General features: G+C 43.9%; 1 protein-coding gene across 6 annotated transcripts in view; it reads left to right on the forward strand.

The window, feature by feature from the left end:
• Positions 1-22,283, forward strand: part of AOAH (acyloxyacyl hydrolase) — a 167,654-nt gene that overhangs the window by 139,517 nt on the left and 5,854 nt on the right. For 5 of the 6 annotated variants that reach the window (XM_029925011.1, XM_029925004.1, XM_029924994.1 and 2 more), the window contains 5 exons: positions 3,912-4,084; positions 11,627-11,685; positions 11,774-11,833; positions 13,360-13,456; positions 18,517-18,593. In XM_029925011.1, coding sequence (XP_029780871.1) covers positions 3,912-4,084; positions 11,627-11,685; positions 11,774-11,833; positions 13,360-13,456; positions 18,517-18,593 — 466 coding nt within the window. Of the gene's footprint in view, positions 1-3,911; positions 4,085-11,626; positions 11,686-11,773; positions 11,834-13,359; positions 13,457-18,516; positions 18,594-18,694; positions 18,790-22,283 lie in introns of those variants that run through there. The other variant, XM_029925019.1, reaches the window with a different exon arrangement.

A 22,283-nucleotide genomic window follows, 5' to 3' on the forward strand; every position in this document is an offset into this window, starting at 1 on the left:
AGGGGTGCAGGGCGCTGGGGTGCGCAGGCAGAGCCAGGCTGGGAAAGTGGATCCCACACGGCTCCAGGACACATGGGTTTAAAAGGATTAGACACTTGCAGCTCAGCCCATTCAACTTTTGGTGGACATCAGAGAAGGTCCAGGAGATATTTCCCAAACCACTGGAACTGTGGTCTCCAAAATGCAAATGCTAAGTCTCCTCAAAAACCACCAGAGGAGAAAGAGTACCCAGATCACAATGACATTGAGGATTTTCAGGGACAGAGTCAGAAGGCACGCTCTATGGCATCTAGAAGAGGTGACCCACCACCTATCACTTAGACCCATTTGCCCTTGCCTGAACTGAGAATCAATTAATTTGGGGGTCCCTTTCTCATTTACTGGGTAGAATATGTGACTCTTGATCTTAGGGTCATGAGTTCAACCCCCACATTGGGCCTAGAGCTTACGGAAAAAATTTTTTTTCAAACAAATTAATTTGGGGGCACCTAGGTGGCTCAGTTGTTTAAGCATCTGATTTCTTCTCAGGTCATGATCTCACAGTTTGTAGGTTTGAGCCCTGCATCAGGGCTCAATAGCTCAGAACTTGGAAGCTGCTTCAGATTCTGTCTCCCTCTCTCTCTGCCCCTTCCCCCCTCTCAAAAATAAATAAACCTTAAGAAAAAATTTTTTAAAGAATCAGTTAATTTTGCTATGCACATTGAAGGGTTTGATTGACAACACACATGTGTAAATTGTGTAACTGTACATGATGGAGCGAAGATGACTGGAGAATGTTCCATCAGCAACAGAAGACTTCCATTTTGATTTCACTTAGTCATTTGGGTTATGCTTGCTAGACTTATAGGGTGCTGGTGCAAAAGCATAAAATAGCTCAGATTTTTTGTTATCATCAGTGTTGTGTCTCTAGCCAAAAAATAATCATTAAATGGAGAGTTTGGGAGACTTTTCTCCATCTTAACTCATCTTGGCTTTATGTGATTGGAGAGTCATAGCTCAGCATAATTGCTTCATGCCAAAGTGCTAGTGTATCAGCAGGAAAAAAAAACTGAGGTATCAAGGCCAAAGTTAATAAGCAGGATGTGGTAGCTTTACTGATGATTGAAGATACGGTATAGACGACTAGCTTGCTTCCGTTGCATCCTCACGGCCACGCTCAACACACACAGTGAAATAAAACCCAGTTACTCTGGTGGGTGCCCCTGTGCTGAGTGAACCCACCAGGTAGCCCCTTCACAAACTGAGATCCTTCCAGCACTTCTCCACATATGCAAGTCAAGCCAAAGCCCCTACCCAGCCTTCTGCGCTTAGTAGGTAGGCAACCTATTCTCAATCCTTATGAGGGCTTTTTATGCAAGTTAGGGAGATTTTTGTTCATAAAGTCATATAATTTTTCCCAAGGTAACAAGAAACATGAATTTAGCATTCTGTTCTATATGCTAGGATAAACTAGGACAACTTTTTCTTTCCTTGTTTCTTCTTTCTGTTTTTCTTTCCTCTCTTTTTTGGGGGGGAGGGGTGTGTGTCTTAGCAACCTATGATACAGTGTAGAAGCATGTACACCGTCCACAACTAACACCCTGCCAGCAACCCCTGAGTCAGACTCGCTCTGCCTTCTCCTCTGTATGGGGACATGTTACTTGTCACAAATTAACCAAAGTGATCCTCGCATCCGTGATCAGCCTGTCCCCTCGGGATAGCAGTGATTTAGGAAGTGATTTTATTTGACTAAGTGAAATTAGTGGAGGGGAAAGGACATAAAATTACAATGCTTTCTACTTCTCCAATTAAAAGTTAGTTTTTCCCTCCTTACTTTAGAAAGAATAAAAATAATATAAAATCTGTTTTATTGTTATTTTTCTGACTAAAAATAACATCTGTTATGAAAATTTCAACTAATACAGGGCATAGGAAGTGAGTTTTCTCATCCTCACTGCCTACCACCCCCCCATCACCTTGCTCCAAGCCAACCAATGGAGACAGTTGAATGTATTTGCATCCAGATATTTTTCTATACAAATTCTAATTTACAGACTGATTACTATTCATTGAAATGGAATAGTATTATGTTTACTGCTCTGCAATTTGTTCTTTTCAATCAACAATACTTTTCCATGCTAATACCTACAGATTACTTCATTATTCTTTTTAAAAATTTATTTTATTGAAGTGAAATTTACATAATATAAAATTAACCTTTTTACAGTGAGCGGTTGCATGGCATTTAGTAATTCAAAGTGTTGTATAACCATCACCTGTATCTAGCTACTTTGTTCTTTTTAGCGACTGTATCCCACTCTACCTCAGGAGTGTACTATAATTTATGCAGCCAGGCTTTTTAGCTTTTTTCTAACTTTACACTGTTTCACACAATGTTGCAATACTTGTGTACATCTTTGCACATTTGTGGAAGTGTTACTATAAATTTCAAGGTCAAAAGTTAAGCCAACTTCAAATGTTGATACATTTTGAATAATTCCCTCCAAAATGGCAGCACCAATGTCATTTAGGAGCTCCCTTAAAAGTTTTAATGGCAGAGGGGAGCCAGGCTGGCTCAGCAGCTAGAACTTGTGCTCCTTGATCTCAGGGGGTTATAAGTTCAAGCCCCACACTGAGTGTAGAAATTATTTAAAAATAAAACCTTAAAAAAGAAAAAAAAGTTTTAAGTGATAATTGTGGATATACCCAGGGGCTTCTTTCTGTCCCTTCCTTCCATGTCACGTATGCCTTGGATCCAGCCTGTGAGTGAGAGACTTCCTTTTTCTGGTTTAGAATCTGTGTTAAGTTCCCAAGGGCTGCCAAACAAAATGCCACAGACTGGGGGACTTCACACAACTTTCACAGGTCTAGAGATTAGAAATCCAAAATCAAAGTCTCAGAAGGGCCATGCTCTTTCTGAAGGGTCTAAGGAAAAATCCTTCCTTGTGTTTCATGGCAACATAATCCCGGTCTCTGCTTCTGGCAGACACACAGACCTTCCCTGCATGGCTGTGTAACCTCTCTTCTTACTCTTGTCTTTGGATTTAGGGCCCACTCTAACCCGGTCTGATATCATCTTAATATCTGCAAAAACTTTATTTACAAATAAGGTCATATTCTGAGGGACAACACTCAATCCACTCTAAGATCATTATGAAACTTTGGAATTTTTAAGGGCTCGAAATAGAAAACAACTTCTTATTCCATTTAGGTTAACGAAAGGCAATTTTAAGCCTAAAGAGTAGATGAAAATCTTAGAGAATTCTATAATCTACTCCCAGGTTAATGCAAGTTAGTATCTTAACTCCAACTTGATGTGTTCCTAAATGTGTATAAGTTCACATTCAATGTAGAAAGGAAGGATGTTGTGTGGATACATAGTGTCCTTTTGTTTCTCAGTGAGGTTGTTTTCCTAACTGTGATACGTGTGAAGAGTTTAAAGATGAAGTTACAGAATTCAAAGGGTCAAACAAACAATAAGTAATTCCAGACTCCTTGATTCCATTACCCATGTGTATCAGTCAGGACAGGTAAGCTTATGCTGCAGGAACAAACAACCTCAAATCCTAGTTGCATAAAACATTTACTCATGCCCCACTGTCCCCCAGGGATCACCAGGGACTCTATTCCAGGACCCAGATTAATGGAGCAGCTTCTATCTAGAGTATATTTCCCAGACTCACAGCAAAGTGTATTTTAGAGGTTCTCATATTACCAAATGTGACATATGATACTACTGCTCACAAACTGATGGGCTAAACCACTCACATGGCCTACCCAACCACAAGAGAGTCAGAAAACCTAAAATATGTTGCAGGTAACACCAGTAACTACTACATTGTATGCATAGGACATGGGAGGCGGGCAGGGGGGATCATGCATATGTACACATCAATCCTTGTCCTAATATTTTCTGTTTCTTTCACCGACAGGAAAGTTGACCCAGTCCCAGAAATGACTACTCCTGAGAAATTATACTCCAATATCATGCAGACGCTGAAGTATCTAAATTCCCACCTCCCAAATGGCAGCCATGTTATTTTATATGGCTTAGCAGATGGAACGTTTCTCTGGAATCATTTGCACAACAGATATTATCCTCTCGGTATTAATTTGAAGATATTTTTACTGTTTAACAATGTTAGCTATACATAGTTCAAATATATTTGTCCAAACCATATAGGAATATACCTATAATGCCACCACAGTGCACAGGCCAGAACTGGCAAAGGCAAGAGCCCTAAGGCATGGATCTAAAGGTCAGTATCCAAAGGTAAGCAAAACCAGATCCAAAGTCAGAAAGGGCAGAAATCTTTAATGTAGAATTAGGACAAATTGAAAGGTAAGAGTTTAAATCAGGAAACTACTTAAACGAAAAGTGAACTCTAGAATGAGCTGATGAAGCTCACGTAGAGAAGGATCTCTCCAAACCTCAATGGTGAGTGCCCCCTGGTGGCCAGAATTCTAACGCACTCTGTGGACTCTGGTGGACAGTTAAAATTCTATACAACACATTCTCCAGCGGTCTTGCTTCCTGCTTCCACACTTACTTGGAATCCTTGGCTCTGAAGTGCTTTAAAGATCTCCAGAAACTTCCTATAGCATCTCTAGCATGCCATAGGCTTTATAAACATTGTAAAAGTAGTAGTAGTTAATATCAGGAAGGGCCAGCATGCTGGTCCTAAAATAATCCTGTAAGATGTTTTCATTAATTCCATTTTATAGATGAAGAACCTAAGGCTCATAGAGGCAGTCAGCTTGCCAAATGTTGCACAGCTTATTCCATGTGTTACATATGTGTAGCAGGGCTCTCTCTGTGTTTTGGAAGAGAATGTCCTTTTAAGAAATATTTATTATGTGCCAGGCACTGTTCTGGGCACTGCATAACCATCAGTGAACACAAGAATCAAAAACCAGTAGGCTTATATTCCAGTGGGCATATGTCAGAGGATGATAAGTGTTACTAGAGAAAACGAAGCAGCGAGGGGAGACAGGAAGCGCTGGTGTCCGTCCTCTCTGACCGGCATCTGCAAGGAGGGGCCTCGGGGACCCTCCCCTCAGGCCCACATCAACAACACCTGTGCCAGTTTCTCACTAAAAGGGCTGTCCCTTCCCAGGTATTGCCATAGCCTCCTCTTTAGACCAACCCCTGCTAAAGTGTTCTGGAGGCCCAAGCAGTTTCTAATGAGTCAGATGAGCAATTTAAAGGGAAAAACCTGAAACCCCTTCCTCAGTGCCCACCTTAGGGGTGGGGGTGGAGAGCTTTCCCTTGTATTAATAACTTCTCTGTGTCTTTCCAGTCTCTCCTCCTCCTCCTTCACCTCCTCCTCCACCTCCTCCTCCTCCTCCACCTCCTCCTCCTCTTCTTCCTTCTCCTCCTTCTCTTCCTCCTCCTCCTCTTTTTCTTCCTCCTCCTCCTGTAGACCCTCCTTAAGCCAGTCCCTCACCACCACCTCCCTCAGGATGAGCACACACAAAATGAGCAGGTTCCCTCTAACCAGTTGTCAAAGGGCTTTGGCCCCTTCACCAGGGGGACAACAGTAAATACCCACTTTCTAGGATTTCCACCAATAAGACTGAAGCAGTTTTCCTGTTCAGTTATCAAGTGTGCCCCAAATGTCATTATCATCCAAGCCAAACACTGTCCAGCCTCCCATATGGAAAACATACTCCTGTTCCCATAGCTTTGACCCTGACCCTTAGAGATAGTAACATGGTCACACAGAGAACCTGACTCCACTCTGTGCTGCCTTGGACATGTAAAGACCACTTGGGCCGAGAATGTCTCTTTGAGTCATTGGGGTTGAAAATTTCAGTTACCCTAACAGATGCTTTCCGATTCCTAAATTTCTCCCATACTGAGAAATGCCTGGGGAAGAGGAGTCCAGGACAAGGGAGACGTGCTTCCAATTTACTCTATCACATCAATGGGGACTTGACTTTGGGTTTTCTGACTTCAAATCCTATTTTCTTCCCATGAACTCTGGTTAGACGACTCCATATATTCTCTCAAATATGCCACACAATTCACTTGACTCAACCACAGTATGTAATAATGACACCATGCAATTTGGAAGAGAGCTAGGGAAAGAAAGAAGGTGACTTGGGGGACTCATCAGTCACTTTGGTGGGTTCTCCAGGCCAGTGGTTCTCATCCAGGGGCAACCCATCCATTCTACTCCTTATCACAACGGTAGAGAGTGTGCTACTAACATCTAGAGAAGAATCCAGGCATGGTCCCAATGCTACATGCTAGATTGCACAGGACAGCCGCCCACAAATAAAAGTGTCAGTAGTGCCAAGGTTAAGAAGCCGTGTTTTAGGCTTTGTCTTGTCCTCAAATGGCTTTTCTCCAGCCACTAATAAGGCACCAGCATTTCACAGCACAAAAGAGGAAGAAGGAAAAGGTAGAACAAAATTGTTCTATATAAACAACACTGGTTTTGGAAAAAAATCCAATTAGGAAGAAAATTGAAACCCTCTAAAATTTGTTTAATGTTTTAAAGTTATTATTCATATCCTAAATTATCCCTGCTGCTTGGTTGCCATGGGAAATAAATTATAAATTCCTCAACAAAGCATCAGTGTCCTTCCTAGACAGCCCAGAGCAGTAGGTGGGATTTACCCAGCTTCCCCATTTCTCCTTCAGCTGGCACGTTCTCACATAAGATGAGAGGCTTGAGGGGAGGGCTATTGCCCTGTGTCCCAGTTGTGCTCTAGCTTCAAATCCAATCTTTGGTCCTTCACTCCCACCAGACAGGAGCCAGGAACAAAGCAGGTTAATGCTGGTCTGGCTTCAGGGTTTGGCCCTATGTTAGGGCAGTCTCATCTTCATCAATAGCCAAATGCCAAGTCTGATCCCCAGGGCACTGTGCTAAGGATTGTGTAGGCAAATAAACAGGGTTTTCCATTTACTTCTGTATTTGAGCCTAGAAGCATGGTGACAATACTCTCTAGACTTGACTGTAGCCACCCTTTAAGGATCAAGGAAGAGGTCAGGGAGTGCATGGGTGGCTCAGTTGGTTAAATCTCAGACTTCGGCTCAGGTCATGATCTCATGGTTCATGAGTTTAAGCTCTACATTGGGCTGCCTGTTGTCAGAAAGCAGAAGGGATCAAGTGACACATTCTCTGTTGCCTCGGTAGGACAGGAGCAACTCAGCCTGACTATTCACCTAGGAAAAAGTTCAATGCCCAACATCAGATCAGCATGTAATGGATGCCTAGGGCAAGAATATATTCCTAGCTCCTACTTCTGCCAAGGAAGAGAGGGTAATAAATCCATCTTGGCATCTCTTAGCCCCTTTTGAGTCACTACCCAGTCACTGCCTGGCTGCCAAGGGCTGACAGCCCCACAATCTCTACCAGCAATTAACATTCCTAGCAAGATATAGTCTTTTTGGAGAATTACCAGAAAGTAAGTCTCACACATTAGGATTCTACTTAACATAGATCTTTTCAAGCTTGACCAGGGATAAGTCCTCTCAGGCACAGGCTATGAGAAAGGCAATCTGTCCATAAATATATTGGAGATACCTATTATGCACTTTTGGGGTAAAGATGATACTAAAATGGAGCCCTTGTCCTCAAAAGAGAGAGGGAAGACAATTCTGTTGCAGAAGATACAATACAGATCCTGACAGTGAAATCCCCTCATGACAATGACACTGGTACAAGCCCTAGGCTGAGAGCTACCTGAAAGGTTAGACCACGTAATCAGAAAGTCCAAGATTGCTGCTGCAAATAAGCCTGCAAGTAGGCCTTCCCTGAAAGGCCTCTGCCACAAAACATCAACAACAGCTTAACTTTGTCCCAGTTACTCTTAAACTTGAAACCTAATGTATTCTAAAATACCTTGTAGTAGCATACCTCTTATTGTATCGCTGGATTACCCCCTGTCTGACTTCATGTGATTTTACTAAGGTTTTATACATTCAGATGGTACTTCAGGAGGTGTAGTGGATCCTTGTTGGTACTAAGTTTTTATGGTGCCTAAAATTTCAATTACGGTCCCAGCATTAAGTAAATGCCAAAGACTCTGCCCTAAGGAACTTACAAATGACTAAGACACAAGCTACTACTCTAGCCAGTAAGGGTAGGACATGCCCTTTAATTTTCGGAGGCCAGTCCATAGGCTCCCCACCCCTTACACACACACACACACACACACACACACACACACACACACACACTGACAGCTCCTCAGCCCTGATCATTCCAGTCCTCTTGCCCCTGTCCTGGCATTCCTGACCAGCTTTCTTCACCAGATTCACCTTCTGAACAGGATATTGCAGACACTGCCTCTTCATAGGTATGACATGTAAGTAGGATCCCTCTTTATACCAGGACTCCTCCATATACAAAAATACCATGAAAATTACAGGGATAAAAACTAATACCTAGAGAGAAAGAGTGAATTGACAGCACACCAGGAAGTGAAGAAAAGACCCGCTTTCCCGCTTCCCTTTCTTTAAACCATAAGCCTATCACAAGCACTCCCAACTGACCTTCCACATGGCCAGCCCAGGGTCACCCTAACTTCCACAGCAGAAACCCCAGCGAGAAGTGAAACCAACTCATTACATCTTTCCCAGTTACCTCCCAAGTACAGTTAGAATGCCTTTATCCTCTTCAACAGATCCTCACCTAAGGATTTTTCCTATACTGACCTTGTCTAATTAGAGTTAGTGCCAGAATAGCAAGAAAATGGGGGAAAGGGACAGGGATTGGGAGAAGGTCTAGGAAGACACACCTGTGTTCTCATCCTCAGGGGCTCTGGGACCTCAGCAGTAGGACATCAGGGAGAGAGGAGTAAGCCAGAATGGAACAACACTGTCTGGACTTAGCCTTTTGAAGAGAGTCAGCAGATGAGTTCCCAGTATCCAGGAGCAGGACAATCTCTGGACCCTCTGGATAACAGAGTAATCCACCCTTGCAGATGGGAAAGGGGAAGGTGCAAGAGTGTTACTTACAGTCAGGCCTTAGGTGCCATCGCCCCACAGGTTAAAAAGACTTCAGCCACTGGGCAAGGGAAAGAAAGACAGGCCACTTCTCAGGAAGAGGGGACTCCTCCGGGCCAAGTAGTTTGACAGCTACCTAAGGTTTATTACAAGGCCCCAGCCCAACAACCACAACAAACAAGAGGCAGAGGGAAGCCTGCAGCTCAGGGGTGGTACCTGCAGGGGGCAAGAGCCGAATCACTGGGACACAGGATGGAGGATGGGGAGTGCAGATTGGAGGTGTCAGTCACTGCAGCTGGCTAGGCTGAGACAGATGGGAACACATACAAAAAGGCAAAGGATACTTTTTTTCTTTTAAGTTTATTTATTGTGAGAGTGAGAGTGTGTGTGAGCCAGGGGGAGGGCGGGGGGTGGGGGGGAGAGAATCACCGGCAGGCTCTGCAGTGACAGAGGGCTCAACCTCACAAACCCTGAGACCATGACCTGAGTCAAAATCAAGAGCCAGACGCTTAACCAACTGAGTCACCCAGGCATCCCCACAAAGGCAAAGGCGCGCACACACACACACACACACACACACACACATTTTCGATGAAAAGAAGGCTCAGTGGCACAAAGCAGGATCTTGGAGAAAGATGGGAGCTCAGGGCTCCATGTTGAGCATAAAATGAAAGGAAAGACAGAAAAGTCGGTGGCTTGGGGTTTATCTAAAATACGAAGATACAGACACCTTTGGAGAACAGAGGGGTCCTGGTGTGTCATTGTGACTTTAACGGTGGTGATAAGCCTGTGGTTTTCCAGTCTTGGGATTCACTCACCCACACACAGAGAGAATATATTTTTCCTCTATGACAAGAAAATTGAATCTATCTTTCAGTCTAACCGATCTGAGGCATAAGTGAAAAAGAAGACTGTGTTCCGTCACCTTCAATTTTTCTCTTCACTCTGAGATTGGTCCTATTATTTTCCTTTATTTTTTCAAGCGTGTGAGAAGTGTTAATGGATGAGACATCAGTTATTCAGCCCTGAGATCTGGGAGGGCCTGGATTTTGTGTCCTAGCCATAGAATGAAAATCAAATTGCCTCCAAGGGGGAGGGCGTGGTGTGGATAGGCTGGGCTGAGAGGTGGGGGTGGCAGGAAGGGAGAGGGGCAGTGTGTGGAAAAGAGAAGAAATAACCCCCACAGATTCTGGGCTTTAGATGATATTTGGAAAAACTCTGGATGAACTTACATATGGCACTTAACACTTCATTCTCTTTTTTTAAGTTTTATTTTATTTTATTTTATTTATATTTATTTATTTTATTTTATTTTAGTAATCTCTACACCCAATGTGGGGCTAAGATCAAGAGCTTCATGCTCTTCCCACTGAGCTAGCCAGGCACCCCCGTCTTTATTCTTATGTACTGTCATAACCCGCTCAGGGTCGCGGTTACTTTACTGAGCCCCGCATTGAGGCGCCAATTGTAGTGTCCCGAGGGCCAGGGCCGCTCCTCCCCAGCATTCCGCAGTAGGCAGTACCCGTTTAGTCGGAGAATCCTTGGAATCCTTGCAGGTTCTTCTCCGGAGGGAGGGAGAGAAAAAGGGGGCAGGAGAGGGAGACGCAGAGAGTAAAGACAGAACTCACAGTTCTCCGATCAGGCGATCAGGCGAAAGAGAGAGCTTTATTCAGAAAACTGTCTTTTCAAGGTGGGAAAACAAAGCAGCTGACCAAAGTCAGTTACCAGGTAAACAGAGTCAAATGAATATCAAAAGAAATGCCCAGATTTGCCTCAGCAATGCTGGGAAGGGGGGAGTTAGCACTGAATAATCCAAAATATGGTTTTGATCTTTTGTGCACCTTGGCCACTCACGTCTGGCCCAGCATGACAGACGCCAAAGTTATTTTGACCAGGAAATGGCAATCTCCAGCCTCTAGATGCAAATCTTGTTTGCTGGTTCACTCTCTGGAGAGTGATAATCCTTGCCTGAGGCAGACAGAAAACTTGGCGGCCTCAACAATGTACCTCTTTAACTGGCCCCAAAAAATAAATGTAGGGCATATCTACTAATTAGGGCTAAATATGATATGTGCTGGGCTGTGGAGGAGCATGATGTACTGTCCTTTCCCATCCAAGGGCCACCCAAGCACTTTTGGAGGCTTCCAATCTGCCACATTGCAGGACAGTACATGGTCAGAACTTGAGACACTTAGCATGTCATGTCAGGTCCTTAGCATGGGATCATTGGGCAGATAATTGGGTTACAAAGTGTTGAAAAGAAGGGTTTGATCAACTATCACCTTGACTGCTCCCTGTGCCCCAAGGGAACTTGGCATCTCGTATCATTGCCAGGAGGAAGCCATTGCTCTACAAGTCCTTTGTCAGTGGCATTCCAGTCTGTATGGGACCTTTGTATCCTTCTACCTAAGTTCCAGATAAGGTCAGGCCCCATAGGGCCTGCTCTACTCACGCCAAAAGATGGAGATGAGAATAAGGTCCCTAGGGCCCCTCCCCAGCTCAGCCTGAATTTGTAGGGCACTCAGAAGGAATGCACGGGCTTTCATCAAGAGCAATGCCAAATGAAAAGTCAGGGCAGGTCCCTGGCAGTGCCACCCTTCTGCAGGAGTGGCAGGGTCACCCACAAGTGTCCCTTGTTTGCTGCTAGATCAGAATACGTACAACACACCAGATCTCTCTGTCTTCCAGGCCAGCTAAATAAGGATGTGACCTATGCACATTTCTACTCCTTCCTGAACTGTCTCCAGGTGAGCCCACACTGACCCGTTCCAAGACCACATTCCCTGCTACTGACCTTGTTCCTCGGTCATCAAAGTGGTGTTTTCTTATTCTCAGGTCAGCCCCTGCCGCAGCTGGATGTCCTCCAACAAGACCCTCCGGACTCTCACTTCAGAGGTAGGACTGTAGCAGGTCCTTTGATGCCATCTTTGATTACTCCTTCCCTGTGTTTACTGCAATGTTTCCACTGGGAATGGGATTTGGATAGGGCAATGGCCTCCAAGCTGGTGAATAAAAATGTCAGCTGCTAGGGTTCTTGAGAAGTCGAGAGAATGTGGGATGCCCTGTCTCTCCCTTTCTACCTCTCTCTGGGTCTGTGGCTCTTGCTGTGGCTCTCTGTCACTGTCTCTGTGTGTACCTGTCTCTCTTATGCATACATGCACACACATGCATCCCTGTTAAAGCTGGTCTTAGGCATATTTGTAGAAATAGAGAGAAGTGAGCAAGGATAGGCCCATGTATGACAGGCGTTCTCCCAAGGTACATGAGGACCAGGTGCTCCATAGCCTTCTTGTCTTCTCTGAGGGAATCCACGGTCACACACTTCTTTTTTTTTTTTTTTAATTTTTAATGTTTACTTAGTTTTGAGAGACAAAGAGAGACAGAGCACAAGTGGGGGAGGGGCAGTGAGAGAGGGAGACATAGAATCCGAAACAGGCTCCAGGCTCTGAATTGTCAGCACAGAGCCTGATGTGGGGCTGGAACTCACAAACCAGGAGATTATGTCCTGAGCCGAAGTCAGATGCTTAACCAACTGAGCCACCCAGGCACCCCATCACATACTTCTTTCACTGATGGTGAATAATCTCTTTGGAAGAGATCTATTGATTTTTTTTTTTACAAAAGAAATATATTTCAATTTTTAAAACTTGGAGAATATAAAAGAAGTACAAAGAATAATAATAGAATTCTATCACCAAATTTACCCAAAATCCTACCACCTAAAGTCAGTATGTATGTATGTATGTCTTTCCAATATTAGTTTCATAGATATTTAGGGGGTTATGCCTACAGAGTATCAGAATACACACATTGTTTTAGGCCTTCCAATGTTCATAAGTTATTCCTCCACATCATAATTTTATAATCATTTTAAAGTATACAATATATGAATATGCCATGAGTTATTTGCCACCTTAGTATTGGACATATAGGTTGTTTTCAATTTTTCAGAATGAAAAATAGCATTGTGATGAACCTGTGTGTGTGTGTTTCTTTCTATACCATGTCTTATTCCTCCAGACAAATTCTTAGAAAAATAATTGGGTCACAGGGTATGCCATGTTTAAGGGTTTGATACTTATTTCCAAACTGCTCTCTGGAAAGCTTAAACAAATTGATATTCTCAGTCACCTCTCCTGTGGCAATATTCTATATTATCATGATTATCCATCTTTTCTTTGCCAATCCCGTGGGAAAGAAGTGGTATCTTATTGCTTTAATTTTCACTGATTGATTCCTAATGAATTTTAACAGTTTTGTGTGTTCGTTAGCCATTTGTACATGACTAGAATTTAATGCACAGAGCAACCCACTACTGATGGCTTGGAGTGAGGGTGGGACTATCAATTTCTTTGTTCTGCCTGAATTGTCTCACTGAAATGTAGGCTTTAAGGAATTCTCCCTGTTTCCTTTGTATTCAGAGAGCAAAACAACTCTCCAATACACTGAAAAAAATTGCAAACAGCCAGAAATTTACGAACTTCGATCTTTTCTATGCGGATTTTGACTTCCAAGAAGGTAAGTTTTGCTGGGGTTGGGTGTTTGGCAAAAGACAGAAGTAGCAGCTACAGTTTAGAGCCTGACTGGGCAAAGCATTTATAACCAGGAGGTTGGGCAGGGAGGCTCCTGCATGTTCTGAAAGACTAATAGCTCTGAGTATTGGAAAAGGGAAAGTGTGAGACCCTCTCTGGGAGGGTGGACGTTTAACTATCACATATTCATTTCAGCATCATTTTAGAATCCCTGAAGCAACAGAGCCAATGACCAATGGGAAACAAATTTCGGCCGGAAGCCAGCAGATCGACCGAATCACCTAACTCATTCTTGCCAATTTAGCAATGGCCTGCTTACTTAAAGACAAGGGTGGCAGGAAAGAGGGATAGTGCCTCTCAGATGCACACGAAATTACCTACAGACTCCGTAGCCGTGCAGACTCCCAGACCCCACCCATGATGTAACTTACGAGATTCTTTAAGAGAGGGACCTCAGATTTGCCTATGCATTTGACAATCCATATCCCAGCTTTCTGGAAAGAACATCATTGTTTCTTTCCTAGCATTCTGTCCAGACATTTGGGTCACTGATGAGTGGTCACACAAAAAATAGGCATGATTATTGGAGTTACTGATTTATCCTTTACATCTCCACTCTGAAAAGATGGTTATTTATTGACTTCGTTCCTCCCAGCCTCATTTTCACTGCTAAGCACTTGTTATACAAGAGAAAAGCCTCCTGTTGATTGACTGCCATCGGAGATGATGCTAATGGAAAGCTTTACAGCATATGCAAATGATGGAAGGTGTCTCTTCCAGAGTTTATCTTCTCTGTCTCCCCACCACCAATAACCCCAGCCCCAGCATCTGGGATGGAGCAGATGGCTATCATGAATTATCAAACTTTACATTAGCTGACATGTGCTGCATTGCACACTCTAGCACTTCAAGTCTGAACATCTTTTCAACAGGACTGATCTCCCTTAACTAGATTTCCTGCCCGGGTGATACATAATTCTCTCATGGGGAGAGACATTTTGATAAATAACCTTTCATTAAAATGCAGAGCTAAAGACTCATTAATGAATTCCTGGTGTAAACAAATGCACCACCAAGTGATCTTTGATGATCATCAACCTTGAATGTAGATAAAGTTATTAAAAATATAATAATGTCTAACATTCACATGGGACTTTTCATTTCCCAGAGTAATCTCTAGCTCTGTTGTTTATTGTCTTTGGGAATGCCGGCAACTCCCTGAAGGTGTCTAAACTCTCCTATCCAGACCCAGAACTGAGGGCACCATGTCTTTGTAACAAATCTTTGTGATGATTATATGAAACAAATGTGTAATTCTCCTAAGCGCTGCGCCTGGTACCCGCGTAGCCAGTGCCCAGGAAAAAGCACCGTTCCCGCACACCCTTGCTCCTCAGTGTGTGTGTAGTTCAGAGCGAGCAGCATCCACAACACCTGGGTGCCAGTTACAAATGCAGAGCCCCCTCCCCTTCTAATTAGGACCTGCCTTCCTGGAATTTTGCATTTTAACATAATCCACAGATGAACCATATGCCTGTTAAAATTTAATAAATGGGGCCCTATATTACTACAAGATTAAGATTTAGTCAGTCACCTGATTTGTCCTAAGTCCTACTGTATCCTGTGTAGGTGCTTATGAATATGGCTGTCTCAGAAAAGCAAAACAAAATAATCCTTATCTTCATGAAGCGTACAGAGAGAAGAGCTTTACCCTGGACTTGACACTGCCAGCTTTCCACTGGTGACCTAACAGGCTTGAAGTTGAGGTTCATCAACCCATTCTTGTCCTCACAGCAACAACAAATACAGCTGAGAAGCAAAACGTTCAGTTAAGCTGAACTGAGCTTTCTAAACTCAAATGGCAGGGGCTCACCTTCCTGAGAAACCTCCTCGGCGTTGTCCTTGCTTGGCAACTCTCATCAGCAGTTCCAGGAATTTCCCAAGAGGCATTTATGAAAAATAAATCTGAAGACCCGGTTTGGGTCGAGGGCCTTCTTGGCCTTCTCCGTGTGACGGCAGTGGGCACGGCGGAGGGATGCAGGCAGGGGACATGGTGGCCTGGGATCTGCCCCTCTGAACATCTGATACAGCAGAGGGATCACCCGCTCCCAGATGTATACCCCTGGGAATCACCACCCCTGGGCAGCTCTCAGCCCCGGAAAGCCCATAGGCACAACGTGCTATGATAGCAAGAGCCCTTGTAGAACGGTGCCCCTAGCCCAGCTCAGACACAAAATGACTGTGTAACCAACCTTGAGTGAATTAAATAACCACTCTGCTTTGTTTCCTTTTGTGTAAGGTAGCAAGAACTAAGGGGGGGTGGGGGGTATGTGAACGCTGAGCCAACTCTGCCATGTACTGAGAACTCTGTCAGTCTCCCGCCACCACTGCCATCAATGTTTGCAAAGCTCCTAGTGCCTTCTTCAAAGGCTCATTATAGAAGGAGAATAAATGTTGCTTCTCTTCCAACGTCCAGCCCACCTCCCATCACCAGTCGGATCACTTTGAGCTCCCTAGAGGAAGCTGTGGTGGAACATATCTCAGTGCTGTGGTCTTCTGTTACCAGAGCCAGAAACTGTATAGCCACATATTAAACCGGCAGTCTTAAGGGTCACGTGAAAATCTCCCCTCTCCTTTCAGTCCTGTATTTGATCCGAGCGTTGCATCACAAATGTCCTCATTTTTCATATGAAATTTACATGTCCATACCCTGTGACAGAGCAAATTGCCATTGAGGGTCCCTGTGCCCTGAGGGCAGGCATGAGACCTATCCGTTCTCCACTCTGACAGCCTCAGTCCCGCCATGAAAGGCTATTGCTCATCTCCAAAGACTCTTTTTTGTCTCTTGCTGACTCATCCTCTAACTGGTTATGAGCTAAACAGAGGCAGCAATTTTTCCTTCCTTCAGGAAATGCCAACTTGAGCAGGTGATGTCCTTTTTCTTTCTCTGTACCACACCTCCCAAACAGAGGAAGGAAAATGCCGCTTGGCCGACAGGGCCATTTTTACACTGACAGTTTAAATATACCAGCTGCCCTCAGTTTCCAAGACAACTCAATTGGAGTAAACTTGGTTCTTAGTTCTTCTCATGTGTATGTTGTTAAAAATAACCAATGACTTCATAGTGCAGACCAGAGTTCAGATCTCTTGTTTTAAATATCTACTAGTGTTACTGTTCATCAAAATGCTATCAAGGATTTTGTGACTCTTCTTCGGTGATTTCTATTGCACCTCTGAAAAGCTGGTCATTAGCAGAGTTACTTTGACTTTGCAGATATAGAAAATACATTATGCACCAAATCCTGAGAGATCATTCATGACCATTCAAAAGGCTTCATTCAGGTCTTCTGAACAAATAGGAATTCATTTACCTATTTTAAATTATGGTCCCAAGTAGGAAGAAAACAGACCAACTCACCATGCTGCGCCTGCTTGGATCTCCACCTCTAAAATCAGTCAGAGAGGAAATAAGACCACTGTCTGGTATTGCGTTTATTCTAAGAAGGCAAAATTTCCCCCTGAGATAAACGGATGTAAAAGGGTCACTCTGTCTAACACTGAGCACAACACAGGTAAAACCTTAACCTCTTGCCCATGAGTGAGCGATTCTCCCTTTAAGTGTTATAATACTGATGTCTGCAGAATTGCAACAACTGGTAACCCTTGCGGACACAATAATCATGTGAGAAAATGATGGTTTTCACTCTGAATAGTCGGATTGTAGCCTTGGTAACCTGTGACATTTCTTTCAATGTCTATTAGATTTTCTATATGATAAGTTCTTCTAAAGGTTGGACTCCCTAGTGGTGGGGAGGGATGGGGACTTGTGCAGCAGCCGTACCTGTTTCCTGGCAGGAAGGAATATGTTGTCACTGACTCCCAGTAAAACCCAGATGCAAAATATGAAGGAGTGGCTCAGGGGCAGCCATGTTGCCGGGGAAGAAGTCAACAGGAATTGGTGATCCTGTGTCTAGGACTTCACACCACCAGGAGGAATTGTTTTCCTGAGCTCAGAGAAGGGCAGCATTATCCGCAGACCCTCAGAGAACAGGGACTGGGTAGCAAGCAGGGGTGGCATGCTGTGATATTAGGACTAATGACAAAAGCGGCACAGTACCGATGATCCAGCTCTGGAACGAGCTTTACTTGTCCAGTCAAAGCCTCCAGTAGAATTTCCATTCCTTCCCTTGGGGCGAGATGAGGGGGTGGGGGAACCAAGAGAGCGCACATCCAGCTCTTGAGTCTTTGTCAGGTGGAGGGGGAAGGACTGGAAAAATCGCAGCTGTGTCTGCTCCCCTCTGGACACCAAGGAAGTGAAGTTATGAGTGATGCTGGGAGCAGTAAGTTTCAAATATTTCTCTCTGGAGGCTCTCTAGGGATTTGAAATTTCCTTGAGGAGTTCTTCCTGGCTATATAGTGTTACAGTGTAGAGTTCGTGGTGGTGTTGTCTTGGAGCAACTGACATTCTTGGTCTCTTACTCTGGTTAAAGGGCAGTTTTATTGCGTTTCATCACTCTGGGGCTCATAATATTTCTTCTGTAGCCATACTCACTCTCAATGTGATGTTGAGATAATTTTATATAATTATATTCCTGACAAACTATGTGACTTTTAATGGTGATTGCTTGACATACGGGGGCAGTATCTGGAAATGGCCGTCCCCATAAAGAGATGTTAACAAAATCTCCTTCTCTTGTAATACTTACCCACTGACAACTGAGATGAATTTACATTGATGCTGAATATTTTAGAGCTCACCTTTTCCCACCACCCTCCTCACTGCACAAGCCACCTTCCCCTATCACCCTCACACATTGTCTTCCTGAGTCAGGGAAAAGAAGAAGATCATACAATGGGAAGGTCATGTCCATTCAAAAAGCCTCCAGATGGAGATAACAGCCCAGGGCATCCACAAAAGAGTACGCATCTCCCAGGGGTAGGGGGCCACTCTGACATTTTGCACATGGTCCCTCCTCTCTAAAGCTGACAGTCACCCAGTCACTCGTGGAAGCACGTAGCTAACCTTCTGGTTGTGTGTGTGCCCTGCAGTCACAGAGGAGTGGCAGAAGAGAGGAGGGCAGCCCTGGCAGCTCATTGAACCAGTCGATGGATTCCACCCCAATGAGGTAAGTGCAGTCACACAGCAGGGGCTGAAGGCTATCTGTTGGTTTACTTTTTAAATCGAGTTATGCATCCATGTGTTTCTTTTTATCCCATTTCATTCCAGACCGAATTTGAGGTCATGTACTCACATGTGTAAGATAGAAGACTCAGTACAAATAAAGTGAAAGTCAGAGTGAAAAGCAAATAAGATAGAATTGATACCTGGCTTCCTGACTTAATATCTACAGCTCATAAAATGTGTGCAGGTTGGTCCTGAGAAAGTGCTGGGGAAACTTACAAAATCAGCTTTGCTGTGCAGGGACTTATGTAAAAATGGGCATAAGTGATGGCCTCCATTAAAATACATACATACATACATAAATACATAAGTGAGTAAATAAATAAGTCAAATACTCAAAAACAATCACAAGGATTCCTGGAAGAGAGACTTATGAGAATTTTTTTCTATGGATCTTTCCAGAAAGGCCGCTGAATGAGAGGAGAACAGTGTCTTTAGCAATATCCTGCAGTAAGAGCTGTTTCTTATCTAGGACCAAGGTACAGTTCTGGAAAGAGTTCTCCTCTGGCCTCTTCCCAGAACAACAGGAGCTGAAGGGACTCCGTCCCCCCCTACCCTCACCCTCTCCATTATCCTAGCTTCAAAAAGGGAAGCACCACTTTCATCTGTTATACCTACTGGACTTGCTCATGAGGTTTCTTCATTTAAAACACAAATGAATAAGTATGGGAGTAGTTCTGTCCCTTTTCAAATTTGGAAGCTGGCAATCCTTTGCAACTGTAGTCTTTCTGGCCTAGTCTTTGGTGGGCATGGCATGGCAGTGACAGGGCTTTAAACCAGAGAAGCACTCCTGGTGTGCTCTCCCCGGGGCCCTGGTCTCGGTGGTCAGCCTGACCACAGGGAGAGCTGACTGTCCCCTCAGGAGCCTGAATGAAATGACCTGTAGGCTCCAGGGAGTACCTACAGACAGGGCTAAGAACTGCCTCAACGGGTAAAACAGAAGAATGCTGCTCTACCAACAGATGAATAACAGTGGAGTCCCACAAATGCTGGGAAAATTTAAAGTAAAAATTTAAATGCCCATCTCCTTGTTTTCAACAACCAAATAAATAAATAAAAGTAATCCATCTCAGAATATTTAATCTCCTCTGTATCATTTGGATGAACTGATCCAATAGAATTATTGCCTAGAAGTTGGTTAAATAGTAGATTTGTTCTCCCCGCAAAAATGATGACTTTCTTTATACAGTAGTTTTTAATATGGAGACTTTCTTTGTGGCAATAATTAGGTAGTGGTTCTTGTCATTCCCACGTGTCACAGAATGTTACCTTTCAGATTCTGTAGACAATTGAGGATATAAAGAACTAGAGAAGGAGTTAATTAGGAACAAACTAAAAAGCAGAGAGTCAAAAGAAGCTTTGTTTTATCCTTCCGGATCTATTTGTCTGATCCATCAAAAGACCATCCTGTCCCTGACACTTAAAATGATATTAGGGTTCAAAGTGTGTCAAATTAAGGCTTTATCTTGCACTCAAACAGCTTTGCCTATAACTGATTATTGAGGACAGGGTCAAAAGCTGAAAATCGGGGAGGGGGTACCTGGAAGGCTCAGTGAGTAAAGCATGTGACGCTTGACCTCAAGGTCGTGAGTTCAAGCCCCATGTTGGACATGGAGCATACTTCAGTCAATCAATCAATCAATCAATCAATAAAAGTAAAAAAGCTGAAAATCGGTATGTGCCTGAGAGATTTGTTCACATGCTGGTAGTGGATGATAGCGTGGTGGGGCCCCATCGCAAGTGGGCACCATGGGTAGCCATACTTAAAATCTACCTACTCATCGTGTATATTGAGCTGAAGAGTGCAGATTGCAACTTTGAATCCAAAAATGTTTATTGAGGGCCCACCCCATATCAAACACAGTGAGAATTCAAGAGTGAACAAGAGACAGCCCCTGCCATTGAAGGAGAGTATAGTCTAAGAGGGAGAGAATGACAAGTGAACAGATCATTAAATAGAAAGTGGTTGATGCTTCCGGTTGTGAGAGCACGGTGCAATGGGAGCACGGTGAGGGATGGGATGCAAGAGACGGCTGTTTGGAAGAGTTTCCAGAGGTGTCCACTCAGAACTAAGACCGTGAGCTGGTCAAGTGCAAAGAAGAGGGAGGGTCTGCACAAAGTGTTCTGAGCAGAGGAAACTGCACCGGCCAAGACCTGAATGCAAAACAAAGCAAAACAAAACAAAACAAAACACCAGCAGAGCACATCAGAGGAAGTAAAAGTACTGCAGTGAGGCCAAGGCATAGAGTATGGGAAGGGGATTGAGAGAGAAGAACCAAGAAAAGTATTTAGGGACCAGGTCACATAAGGTCTGTATGGGGTTTGACCTTTCTCCGATGGGAAGAGGGAGCCACTGAAGGTTTTTAAGCAAGAAAGAAAAATAACCAGACTTGTGGCAGCAGCCTGGAGAGTGGTGCAGCAGGCCCACCTAGAGGGAGAGAGGCCATCTGGAGGATGCTTCTGCATGTGAGAGGTGATGGCCCAGAAGAAGCGGGCAGAAAGAGAAAGGTTTGTATTGGAGTTTCATTCACAGTTGAGTCAACAGAGTGTGGTCATTTATTGGATTTGAGGGTGAAAGAGAAAGAGATGCTAAGTGTTACACTTTTCATGACTTGAGAGATCGGATAGATGATTCTGTTGCTCACTGAGGTGAGGAACACACAGGCTGAGGTGGCTTGAGGGGTTTGCCACACGTTGGACCCAAGGAGCCTACAGGACATCCAAAATGAGTGTGTCCTTGTAGCAGATAATATACAAGTGTAGAGCTCAGGAAGGGGTCTGGGTGGAGCTGCAGATATGAGCACATCAGGATAGACCTGTGACTTGCGCCTTGAAGAGAAGCCCTGGGATGTGTCTGCAAACTCTCCTCCTGATGAAGCACCTTACAGCAGAGGCAGTGTTCATGGGTCCTTTTAGAGCCTGATGTTATTAGTTTAAAAACTAATAACTTAAAACTGATGTACACACACACACACACACACACACACACACACACACACACACACAGAGGCAGCTATGGGAGTCCACATCTTTTCCATCTTAAAGGAGCCTTATGGGCAAAGTTGGTCTAAGGACCTCATGCAAATAGCATGGCACAATACCACCCAAAGGAGTAGACTCAGGCCTTGTTCAAGTGCCCTCTCACCAATTCCTGTACATCTGAGCAAAACCAGCTGGTTCTGGCCCCTTAACCACCCAGGGGGGAGAATCTTTATCCTATCAGCCTATTCTTGCTAAAACTCTGCAAGAGAAGCAGCAGAAGTATCTAACCACTGTCAACTCAACTTCTCCAATTTTTCTTAGGAAGACAACTTTAATTAAGTACAAACACAAGTTGTGTTGAACAGTTCAAATTTATGATTGATACATTATAATTTTTAACCAAATCATATCCACCATCTAAACTCTTTGCTTATATTTTAATGGAAAATAACCAGGCATAGAAAAACTCCCAATATAGACTGAGAACTGCTTTACCTTTTCATCTCACTCCCCAAATGTAGAACCAGAAATTTAAGAAATATCTTCTTCCCAATGTGAAGGGGAGATGTAGAAGGTGATAAGGCTGGACTTGATGGTTGATGGGATTTGGTGGGTAGGAAGGAGATAACTCACAGGATTGGATGAACAGATG

Source organism: Suricata suricatta, chromosome 2 (genome assembly GCF_006229205.1).
Source record: "Suricata suricatta isolate VVHF042 chromosome 2, meerkat_22Aug2017_6uvM2_HiC, whole genome shotgun sequence".
NCBI classification, from domain to species: domain Eukaryota; kingdom Metazoa; phylum Chordata; class Mammalia; order Carnivora; family Herpestidae; genus Suricata; species Suricata suricatta.